Source organism: Lontra canadensis, unplaced genomic scaffold (assembly GCF_010015895.1).
Source record: "Lontra canadensis isolate GAN:19392208 unplaced genomic scaffold, GSC_riverotter_1.0 scaffold57, whole genome shotgun sequence".
Lineage (NCBI taxonomy): Eukaryota > Metazoa > Chordata > Mammalia > Carnivora > Mustelidae > Lontra > Lontra canadensis.
Genome location: NW_022631051.1, coordinates 8,996,395 through 9,024,229, shown reverse-complemented (window position 1 = coordinate 9,024,229; position 27,835 = coordinate 8,996,395). Strand labels below are relative to the sequence as shown.

The following is a 27,835-nucleotide window of genomic DNA, read 5'->3' as shown; positions in this document are numbered from 1 at the left end:
CACGTCTCTTGAATAAATGTGTCCAATACTTACCTCATTCAAGTTAATAACAGATGTCAAGTTACCAATTCAGGTGCTGTTTTGAGCCACAAGGGACTCTAGGATAAAAAACCATGTTACTTGCCAGCAGACCAAGACACCCCAGGCCCAAGATGCTGAAGATCTAAGGTCACTACAGAGAGCAGCAGAGCTGCTGCTCCTCTATTCTAACTCATTCCTGTGACACCAGTAAGCACAAATTCACCATCATCCATGACAAAAACAAGTGTCAGTTCTGGTCGTCCAAGAAAAACATCATTAAGCGTTCTGTCCCTTCCAAAAACATTACACCCAGAGTTTCCACACAATTCACAGATTCCCTGATTTCCATAGTTCATGCGCATGAACATACACCAAACACATGAGCAGAAAAACAAAACACAGTCTATCATCAACTGTTTTCAAAGGGAAAAAGAGCTGGACCCTGTATCTTTCTCCAAATACAATTCTTGGGACACCTGAGTGGCTCATTCAGTTAAGCATCTGACTTTGGCGCAGGTCATGACTTCAGCATCCTAGGATGGAGCACCACGCCGGGCTCCCTGATCACTGGGGAACAGGCTTGCCCCTCTCCTTCTGCCCCTCCCCACTGTTCATGCTCACTCTCTCTCCCTCTCTCTCAAATAAATAAAATCTTAAAAAAAAAAAACAAATTTAATTCTTGTTCTTATTCAAATATTGTATCTGCACACAACAAAATCCCATGACACACATCTCACTCACATGCATCCCAGAAGGCAGGGAAAATAAGGAGAAGTTGGTAAAGGGGAATAAACTTACAGCTCTAAGATGAATAAGATCTGAGAATCTAGTGTGAAAGAGAGTGACTACAGTTGAAAGAGCTGTACTGTAGAAAGAAAATTTGTGGAGACAAATTTAAACTTAATTTAGAACATAAACATCCTCACCAAAGAAAAAAAAAAGATAAATGCGAGGTGATAGACCCGTAATTAACTAATGGGGGGGGAGTGTGGAAGGCTTTCACAGTGTTTATATATATCACTTTAAATATTTTACAATTTTACTTGTGAATTATACCTCAATAAAACTGAAATTAAAAAAAAATTTTAAAGAAAGTTGCAAAGTACAACAAAGATGTTGCCATGATGACTCCTCAGCCCCCGGCTGACTGACAGGAGAGCCCAGGGCCCCCTTACTGTGAAGACCCGCACTATGAGGTAATCTTTCTTCTTCCTATACCTCTCAGTGCACTGCTCCCCCTTAGCACCGAGTTTCCCAGGAAGAGGTTTCTCCCCTTCTCTATGCTGGATCCCGGCTCCCTCAAAGACTTGTCCCTGGGATCCTCCCCTTGTTCTGGAGTCACCCACTGACCTCTCAAAGGCACCCCCTGCCCAAAAGAATGCAGGGCCTCCCTTCCTCCTTCCCCCTTCCCCTTCCTTCATGGCCAAAGAGCCTCATAGGGCTGCCAGGCACTGTGCTGGGCCAACATTAGAGAAATGATGGAGCCTGCAGAGGCACAGGCAGGGCCCACACTGGGGCCACCCCACACTAAGGGACACCTCCAAGCTGGGCACACTGTCTAGCTATTCATCTTCTGATGTGGCTTGCCCAGATTCCTCCAAAGTCTTTTTCCTACATAATCTTTTTTTTTTTTTTTAAGATTTCATTTATTTGAGAGAGAGAAAGAGAGATAGAGAGACAGAGGGCACAAGCAGGTGCAGAGGGAGAGGGAGAAGCAGAGTCCCCACTGAGTGTGGAGACCAATGCAGAGCCAGATCCCAGGACCCCGAGACCATGACCTGAGCTGAAATCAGATGCTCAACCGACTAAGCCACCCAGCTGTCCCTTCCAACATCATCTTAACAATTATCATAGCAATAGACTATACTCAAAAAAGTGCTACTTGTCGTGAATGTGCTGGGTGCCTACCCCCTCTTACAACCTTCTGAGTTATGTCTCTGTGTTGCTGACCTCATGGGGCACATACCAAGATCACACGAAGGCCACCTATTTTGTGAAGAAGCGTCCTTCCAGGTGATTCCCTCTTCATTCTTTGTCTTTCCCTTGTCACTGTCTCACCTGAAGTTAGCATGGAACCATTATATAGTGGAAAGAAAACTGGTCTAAGAGATAGAAAGCATTCATGTCAGGGTCTCTGCCACTGGCTATTTTTGTGACCTTGAGAGAGTTATTTACACTCCCTGAGTTTAAAGCTCCCAGGTCTATAAAGAGAAGCACTGGGCTAGGTGATCCTCAGAATCTTCCTGCATGTAATTGCTTTGTAGCATAACCTTATTCCCTTACTCAAAAACTTTCAATGACTTCCCTCAGGACAGAGAATTAAACTACTTGGCCTGATATCCCTGGCTTTCTAGGATCTGGCCCCAACCTGCCTTTTCTAGTAATGCTCCTCAAAATCATCCCTTACCTCCAAGCAATCTGGCTTATCATGGCAATTCCTACATGACATCCCTGCACACCCATTCCCCCACCTGTGCTTCCGGCCTGTCCTGCCTCTCAGGAAAATGAGAGTTCTCTAGAAAACCCCATGATGAGGTCTGCCCTGAGCTGTCCCACCACTAGCACTAGATGGAAACAGCCGGAAAACAGAAACCATATTCTGTATACCTACACCCAACCCATCACCCCACCCCGATGCCTCTTACATATTCAACACTCACAAAAATACTCTCCATGAAATATGCCTCCCAAAAAGGACACGTTGCTACTATTTAGTACATCATTTTCTGCAAGCAACTACACTAAATATATCTAGAACATTTTCAAGCTTCCTGTCTAGATATTATCTTTCAATGACTAATTCTCTTTCAACTTCTAAAGAGTAATTGGTCTTGGTATCTTGTTTTCTGGGAGAAGCTAATTACACTAGGCATCAGTTCCTATTATTTCCAGATTAAAATGTCTCAACATAAGAACAAACATGGAACTACAAGAGCATGAGGAGGTAGTTCCTGGATTCTGGCCACTGGCTCCTGATGGCCTTGTGAGGGTAAGCAGGATGCACTGATAGGTCTAAGAAAGTAAAGATTCTCCCATCTTCTAAGGTCAGATTGGCCTTTAAAAACTTAGTGTCATGCCAGGCTCTCTTCCCATGGAACAGGCAACACTCAACATTCCTATCTTCTAAGCATACCTAACAGAAAGAAGAGTGTGTCTCCAAGAAGCGCATTTTCCTTAGTTGCCCTTCTGTGGAAAACCATGTCAAGTCACAGACAAAGGCTTAAATCACATCACAGAGGTAAACAATTGTCCCTGCCTGGCTCAGCCACTCCCCCCATAAGAGAGAGCTGCCACCAGACTTCAACCTGCTGCCTGCTTCAAACCCACACTGGTTGGACAGGCTTTTTGTAAGCAAACCCCACTGCTGTACCTTCTAGGAACAATACTTGGCCTTCCCCTCCAAGATCTAAGGAGGAAAAATGGTCAGAGGCTTAGCTCAAGTTCCTTGCTCTTCCCTTTTTTAGAATCAAATGAAATAATGGAAGCCCAGAGCGCCTGCTAAAAAGACACAGATCTGGAGGCAACATGCCTAGTCACCCTTCCATAATAGGTGTGTGCCAACGTGAAGGCAGGGGCCTTTTCTCAAAGAGGGGGAACAATACCACATTCTCTTAGCCAAGGCACATACATAAGCCCACAAGTCACCCCACAAAATCTCTGGAGTCTTTAAAACAGGCAGATGCATGTTTTGTTTCTCTGATTTTAAGTGATCAGAACCAAGAGGTGTTGTGGGTTCTGCCAAGTGTTGTGGTTCCCCTTCCAGACACCCAAGGCCGTCCATGTGAGCGGACATCACTCTCCCAACATTATAACTTGTTGCCACAATTGGGACACTTCTTATAGGTTATCTAAAGGGTATATATAACACTTTTGCCATAAGTGTAAAAGTCTGATGGAGACAGCAGGCAAAAGTTTTAGGCAAAGAAGGTGCCTTTCTGAAGGACCACCATACCTTCTAGGCAACCTCAGCAGTATTTCTGAGAAGAGACATTTTGGAACAAGGACAGACTTGCTCACTGCTTACGGCTACAGCTCTGGAACACAGGATTTCATGCTTCCCTCTCTAGGAGTTGTGTACTTTGAGAATATTTTTCTTCACTGATTTTCCTTTTCTTCCTGGAAGGAAGAATCAGAAACTGTCTACTGTGCCCTCTGCTCTTAGAACATAACAAGAATGGATGAAGGAGTGAAAAAAATATATTATTGTTAAAAAATCCATGTTGTTGGAATTTTTTTTCCAAATTAAAAGCCTATGCCCATGTCTTGGTTGAGACGTGGCTGAAAGAGCTATGAGCCCAGGTCGTTCATTCAGAGGTCTTGCTCTCATGCGGGGCGGGGGTGGGGGGCTCAACTCTGTTTCTGCAGCACAGGACATGTCACAAGATGGTTTATTTCGGCTGTATTTTTGCAATTACTCAAAGATGGTCCTTTCCGAGCTTTACTGCAGACCCTTTGTGGTAAGTCTTCTAAGGCACATAAATGAACTGCTCACATCAAGCCCAACAATGAAGCCCTTTGCAGCTGAGCTGGGTCATGCTCTTCTCATTGGTGGTCCCCTCACCTTCCCCATAATTTCATCCTGTTAGCAATAGCCCCTTCCCCATGGCCACCATCACATTTATACTGTGAGTTTCTGTGAACAGAAGCTCACTATTTACGTCATGTAAACTCCTGGCACTGGGGAAATGTGGGGTAAAATGACCACTGGAAAGTAGCCACATCCTAGAGCTCGACCAAGCAGGGCCCTTGTGAGATTTTTATCTCATTTCCTATGGCCCCATTAGCACAGCAGCTTGTGATGAGGTCTAGCTCTGGAAAATTCTGAGATTCATGAGAAACAAAAGCAAGCCAAGCGAGTTTCTAAAATCCTTCTTAATGAAGAGGCTAAACCCTAGAAAATGAACAGTCAGGATGGACAGTCTTAGTACCCTGCTCATCAATACCCATAATTAATACAGGTCACCCAATGGTCTGTGTCCTTGTCTTAATGCTCCGAGAAGTCACCCTCCTTTTCTGCTCCCTGGCCTTCCAAGGACCATGTCTGAATTAAATCATTCTGCATTCTGTGGCCGAGTACAGTTTAAATCAATAGCGTTATCATACTACAACTCTCCTTTCACGCTCTCCCTAATGCCTAATATTAGTCAAGTTTGCACTGAAATTGATCAGTAACAGAGGGTGCTTTCTCTTAACACCCCCCTCCACATCTAACCACCCCCCCACCCACAGCCCTTGGCCTCCCCCAGGAAGCAGGATCCACATTGATTTCTATCTGATTACAGGAGAGCTTGCCCTGACTTTCCCCGGTTACTTAAGCCGGCGTCTCATTGGGTGTCCTTAGAGACCAGGGCTTCGCTCAGGCAGAGAGCGTCTAGACAGTATTCATGACCCATCTGTCTGGCACGGCCCAGCGGATGGCAAACTCTATTAGAACTGAAACCATTTTTCCCTCCTCCTCCTCCCATCCCTCTCTCCCTTTGCGAAGCAGGAATCTGACACTGAAAATTACTATCATTGTTGCAATTCTCAAAATAGCACTGCCAGACTTTCATTAACATCCACGCTAGACTACTAAATATTTAAAGAAGTGGATAAATTTCCTCTGAAGTGGGACAGCCCTTGCACACATGAAAGCAGTCACAGAATCAAAATGTAAATCTAAGAGGTTGTTTTTATCCACGTAAATTTAGTGTCACAGCAGGAGGAAATGATGCCTCAGGTTTATGGAAACTTTCCCTCCCATTTGTTCTCTGCCTTTGTTTATCTGAAAAGGCAGAATTGCCTTTCAAGACCCGACAAGATTTTAATTGATCCGAAAACTGTCTTGGAGAAACAAAGGCAGCAAAGCAAAGGGGAGGGCCAGGGAAGAGCCCCCCAGCCCCTCATCCCCCACCCCCTGCCTTCAGCAGTGAAGGAGGGTGAGCAGGCTGCTAGTGCCTCCTCAGGCGGCCTCACCCTACGAAACCCATCCAGGTGGAATGTTGCCAGTGATAACCTGGAATTTGATCCCACTCAGCTGAAGAGATGCGTATCCCTTCTCCTCGCCTCGTTTTAAATACCATCCTGGATCATTTTCATGCAAGTCGATAATTGTTTTGTCGTGGGTTATTTTTCTTTTTTTGAGTTGAAAAAGGGGTGGGGAGCCCTGTCAAAAAATAGACACCACTCTGTAGAACAGCTTGCTTTACTGAAAGCGGCCTCTTCTACCGGCCTTGACTGACGCAAACCAGAATTCGGCAAGCGAGACTTCCAGTACACCAGCCACCCCGCCGTGCTCAAGGACAGTGCAAGACACTGGAAGACCCATGTCCCTCCCTCCCTGCAGTCAGTAGTATCAAGAGTCCAAGCTGCTGAGTTGCTTAAGGGCCCTGGAAACAGTCAGGGGCCTCCGTCCACTGGGACAGCTGAAGGGCCTGATGGGGCCCTGGTGTGCACACAAGATCAGCAGGGAATTAAGGGGTCTAGGGCTGCAAGCCCACATCTCGCCAAAGAGGGCTCTTGGGGCTCACAGCAGGTGAAAAGGGGAGAGTAATGGCAGAAAGAGCTGCTCCGCTCTTTGGGTCCCGTCCAGCTTGAGCCACACAATCTGTCATGTTTATAGGGTAGCTGTCATCACCCTGTCCCAGTGGGGAAAGTTAGAGCAGGAAACTGATTTCCCCCAAATCATGTAAATAGTACACAGCCTGGGCAGAATTGAAGGAGGTTTTAATTAATTAATTAGTGGAAGAAACCCAATGATCCCTGACATACTAGGACGACTGCGTTAAGTTTCTGTAATCTATTTGAAAATCCAGGATGAAACCAAGATTATCATCATCTATAGATCGATTAAAAATTGTCATATAAATTATTGCTCTTAGAACACTCACTTCTATGGGCCTTCATAATAACAGCCTGTTTGATCTCCAGCCCCAAATGCTACAAATCTTTAAAAACAGATGAGTAAATCCTTACCTTCCAAAAAAAAAAAAAAAAAACAAAAACAAAAAAAAACCCAGAAACAAAAACAAAACCACAGCCTAACCACAGATTCCTAGTTGTGTGAGTCTGAATAAATTATCTAACCTCTCTGAGCACTATTTCCTATGAGAACTTTTCTAGGATGGTTTTGATAAATGAGATGATGCATGTAAACACTTGGCACTAAGTAAGGTCAGCTCTCTGACTACCTTATCCCCACCCCTGAAGCTGCAAGCCTTCAGATAAACTCTCTGTACACACCCCAGCCCCCACTGCACACTAGTCATCAGAGAAAGGGAGCAGTGTTTCTGATGAAACACATGGGAACCAGAAGTGGGTAAAAAACTAGGGTCAGAGAGCTCCTGGTGTGTGCTTCCATTCTTTAGCATTCGAGATGACGAAGAGATTAAGAGTGGGAGGGATCTGACAGGTGTCCCAGTGCACACTCCTCACAAGCAGTATTCCTGCTGAGACTTTGCAGAGAAATACAAATAATTATCTACGAAAGATATGACTGAGGCAACTGGCAAGAGTTTAATGTGACGTATATATTGGAAAATAGTACTGTGTCTAACATTACATTTTGGGGATTTGGGTAACTATGTCATGATTATGAAAGAGACTTTTTCTTTTTCTTGGGAAATACACATTGAAGGATTTTGAGGTAAAGAGGCATGATGTCTACAACTTACTATAAACTGGTTCAGGAAAAAAATGAAAATGTTAATATATAGAGACAGAATGATAAAAAGGATAAATTTTATAACTTTATTATTTGAAAATTATTTCAAAATGAATTTTAAAAGACAGCAAACAGAGAAACAGGGCTGTAAATGTAATATTTATTGAGCATTTACGATGTACCAGGCATTGTTATAATTGCTTCACCTAAACTATTTTATTAAATCCTCAGAACAACGCTTTGAAGGAAATACCAATATCATTATCATCATTCTATGAATGAGAAAATCAAGATAGGAAGAGGTGAAGCAACTTGCTGAAAGCTACAATCAGTAAGGGATGACTGCAGGATTAGAACTTGGGACTTGATATTATAATTTATATATTTTAAATAAATTGTAGAGCTAGCCTGGGACCCTAATCACAGTTCAAAACATTGGGTCTATAAGAAAATATGTTCTCCAGGAGTAATAAGAAACCCAGGATGCTAGGGATGCATTGGCATAAAACTGGAACCTGCCCTGGTAGGACTAATCAGGTAAGTGAAGCTACACACCATGCCCACACAGACACACTCACATACTTACACACTTGTGTATGCACAGACCACACACACTCACACACTCTAGCACATTCACTCACACTTCTTTAGGACCTGCAGGAAGTATTTCCCATCTCTTCCGGGCTTGGCATGAACTAGCCCTTCATATAAAGCACGTGGATATTCAGAAGCCGAGGACTGATATTCAGAGGGTTGCCGTATTGGGAAACCTTGACCTCCAAAAAGCAGTAAGTCTATGATACTGTTGGTCACAGGATAAACTAAAGTAGGCTTATACTCTGGTCAGTTTGGGTGTTTATGGTAACCTAATATATACTGCAATGACAGATGATTTGGAGGATAGACCTTATTGTCATCTCTTTCTGTGTCCTATCACGCAGGCTGCCAGGATTGTATTGATTATTTTTGACTCTTCGGTTCCATCGGCAGAGTACTTGGCCATGCAAACAAATTTCTTTACATCCTCTGACCTGAGTTTTCTCACATTCATCCATTCACTCAGTATATACATACAGGGCCATGAACCACATGATATATATTATATGTATTATATACCATATATGCCATACACTATATACTATATAGTGGCCACATTACCATATGTTATACATGTCACATACCATATGCTGTATATGCCACACACCATGCTGTTTATGCCACACGCTACTGTGGGCACCAGGGCTACCGCAGAAAACCTTATAGTCCCTGTTCACTAAAGGTCATGCCTACAGCATGCAGAGGAAGGATAAATGGTTTTCAACTGAATATAATAAACACTTCTTATGTGTCCATATATATGCTGTCCATGCTATGTTAGCAGTATCAGTATTCCAAAGATAGAAGCATAGCCCCTGCCTTCAAAGAGCTTACTATCTGGTGGGAACTATACTCGTATACACGTAATGATCATGCAGAACAGACAGCACCTTAGGAAGGGCACCAAGTGCTGCAGCGTTCTAAGCAGGAGAAATTGTTTCTGGCTTTGGGGAGGGGATCAGAGGAAGGGTGACCAACTTGATATAACAGGCAGCTGGCCAAAACACTAAAAAAGATGCCAAATGAGAAATTGGTCTGGGGTGAAGAAAAAAAGCATTGCTTCAGCTTTGGATGCTCAGGGTTTAGGAAAGCAGAGTATAGCCCTCGGGTCTGCACACCGAGGTGTGAAGGTGGTGGGCTCAGAGGTATAGGGCTGTAGGAAGCTCAGAGTGCAAGAGAGATAAAGGATCAACAGGGTGAGGTGAAGGAGCAGGCATGAGGGAGTGAGCTCATGAGGCTCCTCGGCGCTGGGAAATTGGACAGACCCTCCACTCCTGGAGTTTCACCTGTTTCAACAGGCCACTGGGGATCCAGAATCCTGGATAAGACCCAGGTGCTGGGTCACCCCAAGTGCAGCAGAGGGGTTTCCCAAAAGGATCCATATATATCTATATATGATGTGCTTTAGGAGCCCCTGGGTAGCTGGTTGGTTAAATGTCTGCCTTTGGCTGAGGTCAAGATCCTGGAGTCCCAGGATGGAGCCCCAGGTAGGGCTTCCTGCTCAGTGGGGAGTCTGCTTCTCCCTCTTCCTCTGCTCCGCCCTCTGCGGCCAGTCGGCTTTTCCCTCTGCTCCTCCTCCTGCTGGTGACCTCTCTCTCAAATAAATAAATAAAACCTTTTTTAAAATGTGCTTTAATTCATCAGTTCATAATGACACATAAAGAAAATCTCATTGGTTACCTATGAAGGGTGATAGGGAACTTTCTCATTATAAAGAAAACTGATCCTATATGATATGGTAATCACATAGTTAATGGGGAGTTTCACTTTATAGAAGCATTCCCTACTAGTAAATGGAGAAAAAACATGACAGAATTAGGTTATGACCATTTTGCAACCCCTCATGACTAATGGGCCTCTGGGAAGGAAGAAAATGGTGCTGGTGAAGCCACTTCATACACACAATATTCAAATGTAAATCTCCTCAAACTCTAGATGTAACTACCAACTGACAGGGATTAGAGGGGCTAGAGGAGCACATGTAGTGACTTCAAGAGAAAGCAGTCAGCAAAAGCCTGAGTATGGAAACCCTACAGAAGACAGAACCCAGACCCTTCTACCAAAAATTACAAGAAGTTAGGGGGTATACTATAGAGTAAAAAATTCTTGAAGGGCATATCAATCCCTCTTGGAGAAATACTTGGAGCCTCTTTGGATCCTGGTTCAAATAAACTGCAAACAGAATAAAACAACATACACATTTATGAGACAACTGAAGAAATATGAACTCTGACGGGATAGTTGACAGTAGTGGCTGTTAATGTTTACCAAAATGATTTCAGTAAAAAGAAAAAAAAAAAAAAGGTCCGGTCTTTGTGAAGCCTGGTTGTGAGTATGTTTTCCCCATGGTTATGAGCCTGGTCCCAAATATAAAAAACTGTGGTAATCACTTCATAATATACGTAAGTCGGATCCTTATGCTATATACCTTCAATTTACACAGTGCCATATGTCAATTCTATCTTAAGAAAACTGAATGAATGAATGAACAAACAAACAAACATACTTGCAAGGTGGAGAGAGCTGGCAGAAGACAGGAAGGCGAAGCACAGGGTAGTATAGCTCAGTGCCTAAAGGTGACTTGAGCCTAGGTGCAAGTCCCTTTCAGTGTGGGGGCAGGGGTGGAGAGAGGACTGTGAGAAGAACTGGTTTGGGAAGAAAGACACTCAACTCAGGTTTTAATATGTTAAATTTTATTTTATTTGGTTGTCACTACCCTAAATGGCCTTGGGCCAAAAAAAATGTCCTTCTTCAAAAGTCCTGAAGTTAAAATCCTGGCTTAATTGGGTACACTTTATTAGCTTTAGTTCATTGGATTTTGAGATTGAGTTTTATGGGACCACCTATGGAGAAAGAAGCAACTTCTCCCTCCCGTTGAGATGGGAGCTCCTCCACTCCCCGATTTCCCTGAATCAGATCCCCTCAGTTAATTGGAAATTCCACTGATGCTGAAAGTGAAAGTTGTTCTGATTAACTGCTGGCTTCGTTTCAACTTTGGGCTTACTCTTAAGGTCTAGCGGCATGAATTCTTTAGCTGTGATTGCTTAAGGAAGGGTTGTTCTTGCCAACCTTCCCAAAGGACATGGCTCTTCTCAAGGCTACTCAATGATTGCTTCTGGGAAGTCAAAGGAACTCTGCGCTTTCCCTGACAAAGATGTGGCACAGGGGCTTTGAAAATGTCATGTAACAGGAAACACTCAGCCTGGTAGGAATGGTGAGGCAGGGTTCACTGAAAGTCTGGGAGCAGCAATGCAAGCAAAACCCAGGGCGACAGGTGAGCTGTGCAGCTCTCCCCCACACACGCACAGCAGACCCACAGGCAGCTCAATGCTTTTCAGAGATGGACAGAAAGTGTAGCATGACTTATTGGCTTTTCTCTATGGGCCCAACCCACCTTTCCCACCCTATCTCAGGCGACCTGCTACCCCATCCTTCTTCCCACAATCGTGCTATCCTTGGCCCTGACACTCTGTCCCTCTCCATGCCTCCCTGCACACCTCCTCCAGAAAGTCACCATGACTACTCGTCCAACCAAAATAATTCTCTCTAACCTACTGAACCACAAAATACTAGAACTGCTTAGCTCTCACTACCCTATGCTTGTATTTATCTTCCAGTTCCCCAACTTGACCATCAACACTGCGGTCACAGGATCTATTTTTTTCTTCATCCCACACAATTCCTGGTACAATGATCAAAGAAGGCACAGAATAATTTTTTTGTAAATATAATAATTTGTATAAAAATAATTTTATTTTTCTATACAATAAATCATTTTATTTGTATAATTTGTATCTTTAGTGCTCAGGAGTACAATATTTTGATGGAGCAGCCAAGAGAAAAGACATGAGAAAAAACTGGCAATTTAGGCTGACAACATTTTTCCTCTTCTATTAAAAAAAGTGCATCCAGGAAAATTCTTTCCTTGTGAGACAACCAACACCAGCCTAGTCCTCCACATCTATGTAAACCCTTTGAGGCTCACGGAAAAATAAACCAACCTCAGTCAATGGATGACCTAACCATAGTTAGTGAAGCAGATAAAGCAGGCAAAAACACTCAGTTTAGGGGCTCCTGCATGGCTCAGTCAGTTAAGCATCTGACTTTGGCTCAGGTCATGATCCCAGGATCCTGGGATTGAGCCCCACATCAGGCTCCCTGCTCATCTGAGAGCCTCCTTCTCCCTCTCCCTGGTGCTCTACCTACTTGTGTACTCTCTCTGTCAAATAAAATAGACTCTTCATTAAAATTGAAACAGATAAACAAAAAACCCACCCAGTTTAGGTTGCAAAAACATTTTTTCAAGGGAAAAGCTAGTTAGAGCTACTGTAATTGCCTCCGTTATTATTAGCATTCATGACCTCACAAATGACAGTAACTTTTTCTTTCTAACTTTAATCTAGGGTAAATTTTAGTAAATATCAAATGAGACAGAGATGACCCAAACATCCTAGCCATGGTGCATGCTCACAGCCAATAACACAGGCAAAAAACGGAGTCTAGCTCTTCTGGAAATCCAGAAGATTCCAGTTTGCTTTATCGTAAGCACAATCAAATAGCAGAACACTGAATGTTCCCTACAGGTGGGAACAAAGCAGGTCAAGTAAATGAATCTTGTTCTTAAATAGGAACAAGGAGGAAGCGCTATGTATTTTTCTGGAATGTGACATTTTATAGGTAAGAATTCCTGTAGAACTTGAAGTTCTCGAGGCAGAGAGGATGGAGAGCCTCATCATCAGAGTTAGTACTCTGTGAAGGGCATACTGTCCATCTACTGGAGGAAATGTGTTGGTAGATCCATTAAAACCCACTTTCAAATAGAGAGCCTCTAACCCTTGTTATGCAGCTATTAATAGGAAATAACATATCCTTTGTTAATTCTACATTCTTGCCCAGTAGGGTATGGGGAAGAAAATATATTCTCTCAATATTAGATCATCTTCTGGCATCAACAAAGAGCAAGGAGTCTACAACTCTTCCCAAAGACTCCTGACAACAAAGAACACACCGGTGACAATAAACTCAGAGCAGGTGTCCCATATGACAAGGGAACCCAGCTTCCCTCTGGTGCCTGTGAAGAACTGGGGGAAAAGAGTGCAGAGGGGGATGCTGGCCAGATCAGAGCAAGCTGCCCTCAGCTGAGCAGGGAGAAGTCGGTAGGAAGCATCTAGAATCTGTAAAGATGAACTCACCTTTGGATACCTGCAAAGTCCTGTTACATATGAAGACTGACTCTGGCATTAGAGACAGAGGACACAAGCCATGGTGGTCCACCTCCCCAAGAAATGGCCACACAATGAGTAAGGATGATAAGAGTAATGATGCGATTATATAGACTATGCTTTTCATGTATATCATTTCACTTAAATTCTCACAGCAACCTTATATGGCAGAGAACTATTCCCCTTACACAAAAAAGAAAACTAAGTCTTAAAGGGGTTTAGTCACTTCCTTAAGCTGGAACTTGAACCCAAGTCTACTTGAAGCCACAGCCATGGTCTTAAACTTTGTTCTTATGTCTCCCGGTTTTTGTCTTAATCTCCCATTTTAGCTAAAAGGACACAACAAGTTTTAGTTATATCTGAACAGCAGGGACTAACAGTTTGTCAACAGGATCTTAAGGTTCCTAGTAGGATAAACTTCTGTGGCTGCCTGGACAACGTGGAGACATTTATAGATGTAACTCCTTCACCTAGCTTTAAGCAAAATTAAAGCATTCAGATCATTAAAAATGAATGAAAAAGATACCTGGAAATAGGCTTTAAAAACCAGAAAGTACTACTCTTGAAAAAGGGAGAGGTGGGAAGAAGGGAAGGGAAGGAAAGGGAAAGGAAGGGAGGGTTCCATATAGTAAGAGGACTGCAGCTGAACTACCCTGAAGTGAAGGGGAAGCACCTTCAAGATACACAGAAACAGTCTCCAAAGTGCCCCAGGTTAGAGGGCCAAAGGTTTGGTCTGCCTGCTTTTCACACAGAACTCTCCAATCCAGTGAAAGTAGCATATGATTTTAAAACTCTCTCCACAGTTTATCATGTAATGTGTTTGCTATTACTCAAGTCCAGAGAAACAAAAAATTGCCTTTACATTGTTCTTTTCTTCTATGACCCACTGACTTGAGTCTAATTGACCTACATCAAGTGCTTAGTACCAGCAAGATTCTATGTGCTTTATGACCATCCCACTTAATCCTTAGAATGCTCATTTTCATGCTCCATCTTTCAGATAAGGTCACAGAGCTGCCCCATTATTAGGTGAGTGCTGTGGCCTGGATCCCAACCCAACAGGCAGACTTGCAGTAGGCAGGACAATTCACTGTGGAGATCCTTACCCTGTGTCCAGGCAAACAGCATTATGCAAATTACAGTACTGATGACCGTAAAGTTACTCAGTTATTGTTTCTAGAAAGTCAAAGAAACTCTGCTCTCCACAACCAAGATGTGGCACAAGGGCTTTGAAAATATCACCACAAGAAACACAAGGACCAAACACCAAGAAAGTATACTCTTAACCTTAAATTGTCTTCTCAAAGTATAGAGATGGGACTCTAAGGACAGTCAATATAAGAAAAAACAAACTGACAACAGAAAAACTTGATGAGAATTAGTGCACTATTACACTCCAGAATTTAGCAAGCATAAATAAAAGGCTTAAATCTCACTAGGTACGGTCACTTTGAGTTTGCTTTCAATACTAAAATAAAGCAAGAATAGAGAAAACCATTTCTTTTTAAAAAAATCTCCTCTCATTTCACATTACAGTATTAGTATTTATGCAGTCTGACAGCCATAACAAAAATTTTAAATCTGTAAATAAAAAAACAAATATAACTTTTCAAAATAATGGCAGTAAAACTTGGGAAAGAAGCAAATTTCAACAAATGATTTTAGTAGGACCCCATGAAGAGAAGAAAACATCCCTTTTGGACCTGTTATTTCAAAGACATTCTCATCATTAAGCCACTTCACTTAACTCATCATTAAGCCACTTCCTAAGAGAAGTTCAGCAGTGTTTCAAAGCTGACTTCTTACTCCTTTCTCTTCATAAAAACCATGAGATCAAAACATCGATGAACTTCAAACTCTGATTTCACCTTTTCAAGTTCAAGAAATGCTCAAAGCCTCGGCCTTGGGATTCTCACATGTAAACACTTTACTTAACTTGTTTTCCATCTAGTGCCAAACAGAAAAACACAAAATCAGAACCTTTTTCAAGTCCCATATAAATTTTTCTATTTTCTTATTTTAATTACATGATAAATTATGAACTCTCCAAATATCTTTCTTTGCTTATTTAAAATTTTAAAATCATTATCTTAAATTACTCTAAAAACTTTCTACAAAACTGACATGAATACTAACCCAAAATATTATTTTTTTTCTTTTTTTTTTTACTTTATTTAATTTTTGTGTGTGTGTTCCAAAATTCATTGTTTATGCACCACACCCAGTGCTCCATGCAATATGTGCCCTCCTTAATACCCACCCCCAGGCTCACCCAACCCCTACCCCCTTCCCCTCCAAACCCTCAGTTTGTTATCCAGTTAGTGTTTCTAAGTAGTCAAAGCCTATTCCAAAACACAGCACCACTGGCCATCTCTGAAAGTAGAATTAATTTTCCACTTTTAGACACACCATCTTTCTATACTGAAAGAAAAAAAAAATTCCCTTTGTGAAACTCTCTTTTCTTAACCAAAAATCAACATCCTTTCCCTTTCCCTATGACCCCACCTCCTAACCATTTCAAAAAACAGAATCCGACTTAACGATACCAAGGTAAGTAGGAGGGACTTACAGTTGAAGATGCCAGGAGGTGGGTGCTCGGTCACCAGGAGACAATTTTCTTCATCACTGTTGTCCCCACAGTCGTTCTGTTGGTTACAGACCAGTGAACCAAGATACAAGCATTTACCGCTGGTGCAGGTGAATTTGCACTCTGAAAAAATACAATATAGAGCATAAAGTAGTCAATGCGAGCTTGATGCTCTTGAATTTTTCCCCCCTCCCTATTTGTGTGCCATGGTAATTTGGGAAATCAGTCTATGTGTAGATACTAAAAAACTGAACTCAGAGAGGGCTCTCTTGGTAAGGACTTTCATCCTATGAAACACACAAGACGGTGTCCCAACCAGGGGAACTCTGGGGCCTGCAGTATATTACTCACTCCATGTCTCTAATCCGAAAATGAATAACACAGGTGCTTTCTTTCCATGACCTGCCCTGCAAAAGTCATAGATATAAGGTTCTTATTTTGCGTGAATGCATCTGTGGCAGTTTCCCAAGCCTCCAAAAATGTGGGGAGCTTTGGAAGCAGCAGCTGGGGGTCCAGCAGAACTTGAGAGCTCAAGCTTAACAAAAGGAGGCTCGTATATTTTATTTCCAACTTGTCACTGGATGTTGTGAAGCTCTGAACAAAATATTTAACCTCTCTGGCATTCATTCATCTCATGCCTAAGAAAAACCAATTTTAATAGCAGGCAGGGGTAGCACTGACTTTATAATGCAAAACATAGGAAAATAATGGGTGCTCTCTGCTACCTGAGAAGCACACATGCCAGGGACCATGTGAGTAACTTAAAAGAACACGATGAAGCCCAGCTCAAATCTCTGTTGGCCATGCTGAATACGAAATCCCTGAAATCTCTACAAACCAGTAAAAGAAAATGGAATTTACTTTTGTAAGACTTTGAAATAAATTTGCAAACTTAACATATTACTATCAATGTAAGCATTAAAGGATAATGGAAATTACACAATTATATACATGTGGGCCCATAAACATCTATGTCTATCTTACATGGCATATCACCTTGCATTCTGTGAGCTTTCTCCTAGGAGCACCCACAAAAGCTGGCGAAACTCACATAGTATATACAAATCCGTGGGTAGGAAACAAAACCTCAGGAAAAGCATCGCAGACCCCTGCTGGTGCTGCCTATCACAGCCTCTTCATTTCTCCTCTATTTTGTCTGTCTAGAATATGGGTGGCAGGCCTGGATCAAACCCAAGGTCCTTTCAACTCCAAACTTCCATTATTCAAATAAAAGATTGGGCATCAGCACACCAAGGCCTCCTCCAGCTATCCTAACAACAAACAGGGCTGCAAAGAGAATAAACTTTTTACCTGTTGCAAAGAGACAGGGAACTTAAATCCTTAAAGTATTTCTGTGACCCAGTATGAAAGGGATATTACAGTTCTGCATGTGTTCCCATATTCCTAAAAGAGTATAGAAGATACCAGCCCACCCCCTGACCTAGTTTAGAATAGCATGTGAACACAGCCCAACTGCACGTCTACAAGTTCATCACTGGCCAGAGCGTCCAGGTTAAGAAATTTGTGTGCTAAATGCAGTCCAGGCCATGTGGTGGGAACACTGCTAATGCCAAATGCTCTTCCCATAAGGTAGAAATATTAAAATCCAGCTGTTTGAAATCACATTTATGAAGTGACTTTTTTTTTAACTTAATGGAAAAAAGGGATGTCAAGAAAAGAATTTATCTTTCTTTCCAAAAGAAATATTAGAGTTCAGATTAATACCAAACATGAAAAGGACATTAGCCAAAAATAGGCTGATGCTGTTGAAATGGTAACTGGAATAAAGGGAATACTAATCTCAATTGAATTAAACTCCAACTAAAAGATTAACCATCGCTGTGGTTTGAAAGGATCTCAGGTTAGACTACCACGTTCCAGTTTAAGTGGAACTTTAAACCAGCAAGAATTTGAAACTACCCCCACATGTTACTCATTTCAACTTGTTCAAGGAAGACCCAGTCCAGAGAACAAAATGTTTTCAAGGAAATGAATTATGTGATTCATTCACTTATATAATCAATATTTTAGCCCCTTCTCTGTTATGTGCCAGGTATCAAGACATGCAAACACAAGAGATAAAAGAGTAGCTCTCTTCAAAGGGCTTACAACATGAATTTTTTTAATAATGTGAGAAGTGACCAATATATTTTCTCTTTCCAAGGACATATTTTCCTTCTTTATATCCTTCACATCTAGAGCGCTGCCTAGCAAGTAAAAGGCACTCAATAAATCACATATTTGTTGAATAAATGAATGATTTAATCTAAGCCTTGTAAGGACTCTGTGAAATAATTAAGGTAGATATTATTCCCATTGCATAGATGAAGATATTAAGACTCAGAGATTGAACAATTTGCCCATAATTAAACTCCTAATAAATGGCAAAATCCAGAAGGGTGTGCGGATCTACGAGCACTGGTCTCAGGCTCTCTCCAGAGCTGCCTCTCAGTTTCCGAGTCTGCTTTCATGAATGTGTAGGATTCATTTGTAATGAGGATCCCCACATATGTAACAAGATTCTCAAAACAGTTTATTTTCTTAAGTAGGCTTAACATTACTCAAGATGCATTAACAAGGCTTTTGCTGCTGATTTGCTTAGAAAGCTCTTACTTCTTAGATAATTGCAAACATCGACATCAACCCATAGAATTTCAAATTCAAAAAATCTAAAGCTTCTCAATGGTGAGTCATTAGCTAACTATCAAACTAAAGGTCTTTCCATTACATGGCCACTTGAATCAAAACACCTAGATTGAAATTTTGAATCTATTGACTTCTGGATGTGATTTAGAAAATACTAGAAAATTGCTATAATGTTATTAAGTGTTAAAGATTAATGCTAAAGGTGGAATGAAATTGCAGAGTAAAACATCTAAGGTAACATAATGGTATCAACAGAAGCAGGTTTTCTTTTTTTTCTTTTTCTTTTTTTAATTTAAATTCAACTTAATTAACATAAAGTATATTATTGGTTTCAGAGGTAGAATTTAGTGATTCATCAGTTGCATATAATACCCAGTGCTCGTTCTATCAAGTGAGAGGCAGGCTTTCAACTAGATCCTGACTTACAAGGCCATCTCCACCATACTTGACTATCCAAAAGCCCAGCGTGTTCAGACATTAGTGAGTAGTCCTCTAATAACCAAGTTATTGTGATATTTGAAACAAGCGAAGAGCTCTAGAGGAGAGGCTCTAATCTTAACTGTGTACAGGAATCCCCAGGGCATCTTTCAACATTTCTGATGCCTGAGCCCCAGCCTAGGCAACTGTTCTCAGTGGTCCAAGGTGCAACCTGGGCAGCGGATGTTCCTAAAGATCCTTAGAATGACTCTGATGGGCAGTGAGGATGAAGAACCACTGCCTCCTAAGAATTAGATAACTTATTTATATTAAGCTCCCTTTTTAGTTAATAGTTTTTTATTGGAATGTTTAGTCGGTATTTGGTAATTTACTAAAAACTTCTCTCTTAAAATAGGCAGGTGTTTTGATGATTCTTGGACATTAAACCTAGTTGTTACAACTCTGTACTGTCAATAGGGTATTTCAGAAGCTTTGGGACCAAAGGTTTGACCTCCAAACTGCATTTTGACCCACTAAAGACAGAAAACTAACTCAATGAAACAAAACTCATGTGAGAGAAAGAAGATAGAAGAATAAACAATTTTTCTTACTATATTTCATCCATTCTTTGTTGAGTATTCCTTGTATATACTTGTTGAGTATTTCTGCCAAGCCTTAAGTTGAAGGATATCAAAGATTGCTTAAACATTGGAAATATTTTGGCTACAAATTCATGATGAATTTTGATGTGTAATACTGGAATGGACTACAGAAGGAACAACTCGGGAACTTAGTTTTTCCTTCAGGAGCTATAGATATAATTTAAAAATCTGTAATACTTAAATAATTCCTCTTCCTTAAAGTTGGGAATTCTTTTTTATTTTATTTTATTTATTTATTTGACAGAGAGAGAGAGATCACAAGTAGGTGGAGAGGCAAGCAGAGAGACAGAGGGGGGAAGCTGGCTCCCTGCTGAGCAGAGAGCCCGACTTGGGGGTCGATCCCAGGACCCTGGGACAATGACCTGAGCTGAAGGCAGAGGCTTAACCTCTGAGCCACCCAGATGCCCCAAAGTTGGGAATTCTTAAATGAAGAAAATTGCATTTCTTTCTGCAATAACTCTCTGTTTCTTATGAAAAAGTTTCCAGAATCAGCAACAGATTTTAGAAGCACTTTATATACTCTAAGCAATACAGAATTTCCTCCAAATTTAGGGTCTTCTTTAGTTTTTCTACATACCTACATAAAGCTTTCTGATGATTTTATGACTTTGAATTGTCATAGCTTCATAAAATACTAATGCTAAGAGGGCCGTAGAGACACAGTGGTCCAACTTCTCATGTCACAGATGAGGAAATAGTCCAGAGAGAATTCCTGACTTACCCAAAGTCAAAAAATGAATTTCTTATAATGGAACATCAAGCCCAATATTTCCATCAAATTGAGGGGAAAATCTTTTTGCTTTAAATATCATTCTAATTATGTACAAACCAATATTAACCATCTGGAGTAGACCGTGTGAGAGAGGATAAAGGAACAGAATGATTCTGTGAATCCCAAGCTTACATACAAAAAGAAAAACAAAACAAAACAAACCTATATTAAAAAAAAATTGGGGAGCACCTGGCTGGCTCAGTTGGTACAGCATACAATTCTTGATCTCAGGGTCATGAGTTTGAGCCAGACATTGGCCATGGAGTCTATATTCAAAGAAAAAATTTTAAGGACTGGACCTTAACAATTTTATATTTTACACCTAAACCTGGACAGGATTCAAAGATAAATGCCCAATCTTTTTTTATTTTTATTTTTATTTATTTATTTGACAGAGAGAAAGACAGCAAGGGAAGGAACACAAGCAGGGGGAGTGGCAGAGGGAGAAGCAGGCTTCCTGCTGAGCAGGGATCCTGAGGCGGGGCTCAAATACAGGACCTTGGGATCATGACCTGAGCCAAAGGCAGACGCTTAACTGACTGAGCCACGTAGGTGCCCCAATAAATACCCAACCTTGAACTCCAGAAGAACAAACTTGCATCTCAGAGATGAAAGTTAATCAACTTGGTAGAGTCAACAATCTATCAGTTAAAAGACAACAAAAAGTACTTGAAAGTTGCTAAGAGAGTAGATCTTAAACATTCTCACCACAAAAAAGGAAGTAAACAGGTGATCTGACCCAGGTATTAGCTAATATGATAGCAGTCATCATTTTGCAATACACAAGTGTATCAAATTAACATGTTAGACACTTAAACTTACATGTCAATTATATCTCAATAAAACTGCCGGAAGAAGGCAAAAAAAAGTTGTTTTCAATCTTTCCTATATTCTTTTTTTAAGGCCTTAGTTATCACAGATATAATCTCAGTCACAAAATAAGGACCTATATACAGTATTACCTCACAGCTGTAAAATCAGCCTTTTTTGTGAATTGGCAAAGTAGTCTATGATAGCTATTTCTGTTAAAATTCATATAGCAACACTGACTCATTCAGTTCACACTTCTATCATTCACAAACCTGAAAGCAGAGTGATTCTGGCTCCAACATTACTGACATTAAAATCTAGAATTTGCTCTCAATAATGGGGGCCTTCTGAATGCACCTACATTGTGAATAACAGAGATTAAACTTAGTTGTTAGCAACCTATAGGTGAAGAATTAATAGTTTTCTAAAATTAGTATAAATAATTTTACCACAGTCAACATCATTTCACATTTCCTAGCATAGAGATGACAACAATATTTTTATCGACTTAAACACACATCACCGCTTCCCAGCAAGGTACAGGATTACCTACCATAAAAGTAAAGTTCAATAAAAATGAAAAACAATGAGTAGAAGACAAAAAACATAAACCAAAAAATGCAAGGGGAATGAGAAAAACTTTTTGACTTAAGAAAGCTCTAGAAATTAGTCATTATACTGAATTCCAAGGAAACGAGCTGCTACAGAGACAACAAAACCAGAGGCATGGTGGCCAGCCCTTGCTAGCCAAGAGTGGTAGGCATTTCAGTTAATCAGAAACAGACTTTCTCCTGCTTCTAAGACTTAAAAGGGTCTGTCACCATTTTTATTAAGGGGTGCTATACAACAGTATGGAAGTTATCTTAGATAACCAATTTTGTCAAAAAAGGGAAGAAGGCTTTCCAGATGGTTATTTCCTTTATCAGCTTTCAGTGAAGTTAGAATCCTGGAGTAGTTTCTACAAAGTGAGCCAGAATGACAGTCCCAGAAAGTACTGATTTGGCAAATTAGGAAGATAAGGCTTTGAGAATCTTCAGAAATGAAAAGCTAATCCTTAGGGCTATTCTCAAATGTCAGCTTTTGACAGCATGTGAATGGCCTAAGGATGATAATATGCATCTTCTCCTACAAAACCTTTTAATGCAAAGAATACACTTTGAGTAACCTGTAAGAGACTTACATAGTAGCCACACTGATCTCTTTAGAAGTCTGAGGGAAGAGATCTGCAGAAGTTGCGTGTGCCTCACCTAATATCACACAGTGATCTACACAGCATGCCTAAAGTCAAATGTAAAGACACTGTGTTACTAATGATCCTCTTCCCTCCCTCAAAGACAGAGCTGACTCTCCTGGTTATAAATTTGGAACAAAGGGGAATTCAATTAGAAGGTTTATATTCTGTGTAATGAATTAAGTTACCCACAAGCATTTAATAAAAGTCATATCTTAAGCGATGCTACTAAAACTATGGTTGTCCTTCAAAAAGATGAATATGACATGATAAAAGGATATTTGCCCATATAATAAGATTAACATAGAAGAGCCTCCCATCAAAGATAATAATAAAAATTTTTAAACTCAATCCATTTTATGATATGGCTTATGACTCCCACTATGGTGCTGAAAAGATTTTTTTAATGTGTCTGAAATTATCTGAGAACCATAAGTGAAAAATGTACTCTTGAAAGTCCAACGTATTTTCAGGCTTTAGACTTCTAGTCCTACAATTACCTTTTAGAGCAGCTTTAAATATTGCCTAACTTTCATCAAAACACCATAAGGCATTTTAAAAGCCAGTAAAAGTCTTTAGGATTTGAATTGGCAAATGGCACTATTTCTTTTTTGTGTTTAAAACCAATTAATGAATGAATTAGTTTCTGTGTTTTTCTGTATATAAAACGTGAGGAGGTATTCTGACTAACTTCTTAGCATAGTACTAAAACCAAGCAGGTAAAAACTACCTTAAAACACTTTGAGGAACAAAGTATTTATCAATATATGCAATGCACGTGGGAAAACAGTTTGAAAGTTCAAAATACAAACAGCGTCCACCTCTGGGCACTAGGGGTGCTAAGTAATTTATAAGTTCCTTGACAATTTTAAGTATGATTTTATCATCAAGAAAAGTTCAAATCCTCTTTTAAGGGGAGAAATCTGTGAACACCAAATGTTTACAGGATTCTAAATCTATCACAATCCTAACTTTAAAGACACTAATGAAATACTGAATTCCCCATGACATCCAAACAGAAATCCAGACAGACAGCTCCAGCCTCATAAGGATAAACACTATTTCAGTTACATTTCATTTCATTAAATACATAACTGACCACCTATCATGGGTGGACCAGTAGTAGCAGAAGGGATACCAGTAGATTGTACCTGCCCAAGTAACTGCCTGAGAGGAAGGAACTGCTTGAGGGGAGTGGCAAGCAAAAGAGGTAGGCCTTGAGGTCAAGCCAGGCCTGTGAAGGAGAGGAGAGGGGAGGGGAGAGGAGAAAGGAAAGGAAAGGACAAAGGAGAGGAAAGGAAAAAGGAGAGGAGAGGAGACAAAAGGAGAGGAGAGGAAAAAGGAAAGGAAAGGAAAAGAAAGGAAAGGAGAGGAGAGGAGAGGAGAGGAGAGGAGAGGGGAGAGGAAGGGAGGGGAAGAAAGGAGAGGAGAGGGAAAAAGAGAGGAGAGGAAAGGAAAAAGGAGAGGAGAGGAGAGGAGAGGAGAGAGGAGAGGAGAGAGCCAGGCCTCTGGACAGAAACCTGCTTCACTATGAGACCTGAGGCATTAAAGAATATTAAGCACATGGACTGATACACTCCGACATTTTAAAGACTATTTTAGAGCAGTACAGTGTGTTTAAGAGTGTGCGTGTGTGTGTGTGTGTGTGAGAGAGAGAGAGAGAGAGAGAGAGAGAGAGAGAGAAATATCCAGGTCAATGGATTTATACAAAGAGGGGAAAAAAAAGAATGCTCATAAAACCAGCATGCTGATCAAGGTACAGAAGGGTGGGGGTTTGGTTCCTGGGGTGTTCAACTTTCATTTTAACAGGTTGTCACTGTATGTAAAAATAAGGCAGGGGAGGTAGGGAGCAGGTATCCAGTCATGAAGAACCTTGTCTGCCTCGCTGAGGACTGTTAAAGGCTCTCAATCCATAGTCTTTAAATAAATGTATTTGAATGTCATGGTGATTGGACAGAATTGAGCATTTAATATATACTCACCAAGACTAACCTCAGATAGTGGTTTTTTTATTCCTTTGCTCCACGGAGTGAGCAGCCTAAACCGCAAAACTCAACAAGAGTTTTTAAGTGGCCCACTAAAAGATGTTTCCCTCTGCATATGAGGTATAACAGCCTATAAGGGCCACATCGAACTCACAAGACCAACATAAACGCTACAGCACCAACCTGGGCCCCAAAAAGGAGACCCACAGGGCCAAAAGGGAGGCATTTATCCTTGGGCATCACAACTTCTGGGCCTCAGTCTCTTTCTCTCTAAGCCATTCATTGCTTGCTTCATTCATTCATTCATTCATTCAGGAGTCCTGCACTGTTTGGGATAAGGATCATGGCCCTAGGGACCAAGGATAGACATAAATAGTCCATGGTCCTGAAACTCAGAAAACTGGCTTCTCTTCTAGTTCTTAAATATCATGTTTCTTCTCAGGCAAGAATCTTAACCTCTAGATTCCTTGCTGGTAAATGAGGTGTCTGGCTTAAACCAGTGCCTTTGAACCTCTGCTCTGAATAACCGAGGTGTTCCCTTTGAGGCGTCAGGATCATCTGCAGGAGATGGGGTGGGGGTGGGGTCAGTGAAGGAATCCTGGCAGTTCCACTGGGATCTGCACATAGGTTAGGATTTCCTCTGAGATTTCACTGGAAAAAGGCATCCCCCAACAAAAAATTCACCACTGAATGTCTTACATTCTAAAAGTCCTTTCAGTTCTTAAAAATCCATGGTTTAAGACAGAAATCTTAAAGGATGAAATCCCACTTTAGCCCTTTGGGACTTCCGTTGCCTGGTCTTAATTATCCAAATGACAGGTGATCTTTAAAAATCTCTCAATTCTTGGGGTGCCTGGGTGGCTCAGTGGGTTAAAGCCTCTGCCTTCGGCTCGGGTCATGATCTCGGAGTCCTGGGATCAAGCCCCTCATCGGGCTCTCTGCTCAACAGGGAGCCTGCTTCCTCCTCTCTCTCTCTCTCTGCTTGCCTCTCTGCCTACTTGTGATCTCTATCCGTCAAATAAATAAATAAATAAAATCTTAAAAATAAATAAATAAAAATCTCTGAATTCTGGATATTTTATACATACTGATTATCAACACCATCCCTACGGGATCCTTCACATCAACTGTACCAATGTGCTATAGATTTCCCCATTTTTAAATTAAAAACGCTTTTGTCCTGTTCCTTGCTTCCCTGCTCCCGTAGCTTAGTGCCTCTAATTTGCAATTCTTCCCTAAACAAACTCCAGTCAGGCTTTGGCCTCCATCATTGCACCAAAACTGCCATTCCAGGTCCCCCATGATCTCCATGTTGTTTGCTCCAACGTGGTCACCTCAGGCCTCATCTTACCACACTGCCTGTGACGGAGGTGATCAATCCCACCACCTGGAACCAACTGCTTCATGCACCCAAGGACATGTCCTCCTACCTCAATGACCACTGCTTCTCCAAGCCTCCTCATTTGGAGGGCATTTTTGGTGCCTAGGCTCACCCTCAGCCCATTCCCTTGAGATCTCAAGCAGTCTGGTGTCTCCATGCAAATAACTCCCACCGTGATACTAGAAGTTCCCACCTCTCCCTAGGCTCTTGATTCCTCCAATCACCTGCTCAACATCTCCATGTGGAATGTAACAAACATCTGAACTTACCAGGACCAAAACCAGATACCTCCTTTGCCCATACAAACTGGCTCCACTCATAACATTCTATATCTCAAAATTTCATCCTTCCAGTTGCTCAGGCAAAAACACTGGAATCATCTTTGACTCTTTTCCCCAATTAATCAAATAATTCTATTAGCTTCACCTTCAAGATACATCTGGAAACTGGCCCCTTCTCATCATCTCATTCTAGTCACCCTAGTCTACAGTGCCATCCTCTCTCAACCAGGTTACTTCAATAGTCTTCTGACTAGTAACCCATCTTTTCCCGGTCCTTCCCATCATATTCTAGTTCAAAGAGAGCAGCCAGAATGTTCCTGCTGAAATGGAAGCCAGATCAGGTCTCTCTTCTGCTCAAAACTCTCAAGTGCAAGATGCCTGGGTGGCTCAGTCAATTAAGCATCTGCCTTCTCCTCAAGTCATGATCCCAGGGTCCTCGGATCGAGTCCTACATGGGATGCCCTGCTCAACAAGGAGTCTGTTTCTCCCTCTGCCCCTCCCCCTTTCTCATGTTTGTTTTCTCCCTTTCTTTCTCTCTTGCAAAAATAAATAAAATCTTAAAAAAAAAAAAACCTCTCAAATGCCTTCACTCAGAGGGAAATCCAAAGTCCTTACAATGAACTCTATACAACCCTCCATAACTGGACTCTCCAACCTCTCTCTCCTTCCTTTAGTTGGCTCTGGGGTCAGTGGCCTCTTCACTGTCCCCTGAACACACAAGGCTCCCCTACACTTGCTGTTCCTTTGCCTGCAACACACTTTCCCAGGATATCGGCTTAGCTAACTCCTTCATTTTCATCAGGCCTTCGCCCAAATGTCAACAACATCTCTGTAGGGTAGTCTCTGACTACTCTGATTAAAATTGGAATCCTGGGTGCCTGGGTGGCTCAGTCGGTTAAGCATCTGCCTTCAGCTCAGGTCATGATCCCAGGAATGAGGAGCATCCTCATGATGCATGAGGCTCCCTGCTTCTCCCTCTGCCTAAGCCTGCTTCTCCCTCTGCCTGCTGCTCCCCTGCTCATGCAGTCTCTGACAAATAAATAAATAAAATCCTTAAAAAATAACATGAAAAAATAAAAAAATAAAATGAAATAAAATTGGAATACTTTCTTCATTACATTCCCTCCCATCTTCCCTCCCATCCTCCTTCCTATTTTCTGTTTCTCCACAACCAATTTCCACCTAACATTGTATTTAAATATATGCATAATCTTTTCCCCCCCACTAGAATATAAACTACATGAAGGCAGGTAGGGACTTCTGTTTGCCTCAATTTACTGAGGAATTCTCAGGGTCTGGAATAGGGCCTGGTAAATCATAAGTATTCAATAAATATATGTTAAATAAATCAATGAACAGAAATAAAATCTCATCTAGAGGTTTTCTTTTTTTAAAGATATTATTTATTTATTTACTTGTCAGAGAGAGAGCACGAACAGGGGGAGGGGCAGCGGGAGAAGCAGGTTCCCCGCTGAGCAGGGAGCCCGATGCGGGGCTCCATCCCAGGACCCTGGGACCATGACCTGAGCTGGAGGCAGATGTTTAACCAACTGAGCCACCCACACGTCCTGCATCCAGATT

General features: G+C 41.4%; 1 protein-coding gene across 5 annotated transcripts in view; it reads right to left on the bottom strand.

Annotated features, from left to right (window-relative positions):
• LDLRAD4 (low density lipoprotein receptor class A domain containing 4) overlaps positions 1–27,835 on the bottom strand; it is a 413,383-nt gene that overhangs the window by 184,529 nt on the left and 201,019 nt on the right. For all 5 annotated transcript variants that reach the window (XM_032875832.1, XM_032875833.1, XM_032875825.1 and 2 more), the window contains exon 3: positions 16,052–16,192. Coding sequence is in view for 3 of the 5 variants with exons in the window: in XM_032875825.1 (XP_032731716.1) it covers positions 16,052–16,192 (141 nt within the window). In the remaining 2 variants the exon portion in view is untranslated. The remainder of the gene's footprint in view (positions 1–16,051; positions 16,193–27,835) is intronic.